The following is a 2,389-nucleotide window of genomic DNA, read 5'->3' on the forward strand; positions in this document are numbered from 1 at the left end:
GAGAGAGAGAGAGAGAGAGAGAGAGAGAGAGAGAGAGAGAGGACTTTTGTTAAGAAATATTTCTGAGATCCAATCTTGATCAATTTAATTATACAAATAACTATGCTTCATTATTGGTGTTTGACCAAGACTAATCTGTCAAATATGCATATCCTAACATAAAATCTGAAAATGACATATCAAAACATTTCAAATGCATTAATAAGAAAGATTTAAATCACTTCAAAATGAAAGATCTTTTTATATATATGAATGAATCCCCACTCACCTGTGCCTTGAGATGGTGGAGGAGGTGGAGCTTCTTGAGAAGGAGGAGGCATGGAAGACTTGTTAGCAGCAGCATCAAGCTCGTAAAGAAACAACAAAAAATTGTACCACACCATACTCTGCAAGAAAATAATCTGTGCAAGTGGTGCAACAGATTCATCCTTATACATAGCCTTCATCAACGGAATCCCAAGAATCAAAGTGTTTGGTAGTGTTGACAATGATATTCCAGTTACAATCCATTTCAAGCCCCCTCCGCCTCGGCCGATGCGAGTAATCGCGGCTAGGGCAAGAAATGCAAGCGATTTCTGAACAACATCTGCATAGATGAGCTTCAAGCTCATCTTATAGACGTTGTTCGAAGAAATCACTTGGAATGATAAGAGTGGGATTGAGAATTTTGCAACAAATTTGTTTATCCCTGAACATTGATCTGGTGTGAATAGTTTCCACCATTTCACTGATATGTATGCTAGAATCATTGTTACATATAGTGGCACAGTTGCTGATACTACATGATATGCATCCAATAAGGAAATCATATTGATGATGATTAAAGTTTGTTGAAAGATTTTGGGATAAATAATCAACTAGCTAGAGGCTTTAGATATATAGAGAATATAGTTTATTGTTTTATACTTTTATACATGCTGCCTCATGCATGAGGTAACATATATAGAAATTTGGTTAGTTTAAAAAGTTTTTTTTTAAGGAGTTTTCTTTAAATTTTTTATAATTAATTTAAAGATTTTTTTTGTCTTGTTTGTATATGACATGATATAATTTAGGATAAATCATATATTTAAATAAAATAGTATTTAAAAATATCTAAATACAATAAATGAAAGTTAATTATATTTGGATCCTACAAATATTCTAGGTAAATCCCTAAAGCGAAAAATTATTTAAATATTTATATATAAATCGCTATACATCATCATGAATTATGTTTTAGCAGAAATTGACTATAAACCACTATAACCTATAGCAATTTATATGAATAAGAAAATACTAAAAGGCTGTTAATGTTTCCCTAATTAGAATACTAATTAGAGCTTTAATCCTCCTTTATTTCTACTTTTCCTCCTTAATCTGTGTGATATGTTTGGAATTCGCTATCTTGGCTTTTTCATTGTGCACTAAAATATTAAATAAGCTTTAGTTTCTTAATTCTCCCAAGACTGTTAAATGTTATCTTGGCTTTTAGTTATAGTGTTTAAAAGTATTTATTTAATTTATTAAAAAAAGTTAAAATAAAATTAATATTTAATTTTAAAAGTATACAAATAAATAATTATTAAATATTTAAAATTATCGTAAAAATACGTTAAATAAAAATTAGACATCAAATTATAGATACCATACAATTTACTGCACATATTATATATTTAAAATATATTTTCTTTTATAATAATATAATTATATTAAAAATATACATTAAAAAAACTTAAATAATACATATATTGAATATAAATACATAGTGGTTGAATTGGTGATTTATTTTTTGTGTATATATATTTTTTATAATAATATATGATGATACTTTGGTTTGATATAGTTTGATGATTATTCGATCAAGAAAGATAATGAATGAATGAAAAAATAAAGTGTGGGCATTTAAGTCTACATGAACTGAAAAGATAGATTCCAATTTTCTTCATGACATTATTGTCTTTCGGTATGTAGGTTCTTTAACAAAGCAAACCTATTTAAGATTGCATGCTGACCCCAAACTTTCATAATACTATATATACATTGGACATGATATATATATATTTATATAGTTCCATCCTTATTACAATTAATAAGTGCCATATACAATTTTCCATTCAACTTGGCATCTTTTGCATCTATTCTCTCTGCTGGACAATCTTTGTTAATCAGGAAGATATATATACAAAAAAAATAAAATAAATAATATGTGTTAATTAAAATTAAACATATATATTATTTTCAGCTTAAAATTTGTCCAAATAAATAAAAAATTTCATTCTTTTCATTTTTATTCTATGATGATAAAGAAAACAAATTAATTAAGTTTCAGTGCTTGGAAGGAAGAAGAATAAAGAAGTTAATTGTGAATGAAGTAACGAAAGACTGATTTTAGAACTGTGTGAAGTAG

General features: G+C 27.2%; 1 protein-coding gene across 1 annotated transcript in view; it reads right to left on the bottom strand.

Moving 5' to 3' along the window:
• Positions 1 to 809, bottom strand: part of LOC107486394 (auxin efflux carrier component 8-like) — a 2,569-nt gene extending 1,760 nt beyond the window's left edge. The window contains exon 1 of the mRNA XM_016106930.3: positions 269 to 809. Coding sequence (XP_015962416.1) covers positions 269 to 809 — 541 coding nt within the window. The remainder of the gene's footprint in view (positions 1 to 268) is intronic.
• Between the last annotated feature and the right edge of the window lie 1,580 nt (positions 810 to 2,389).

This window comes from Arachis duranensis, chromosome 4, assembly GCF_000817695.3.
Source record: "Arachis duranensis cultivar V14167 chromosome 4, aradu.V14167.gnm2.J7QH, whole genome shotgun sequence".
NCBI lineage: Eukaryota > Viridiplantae > Streptophyta > Magnoliopsida > Fabales > Fabaceae > Arachis > Arachis duranensis.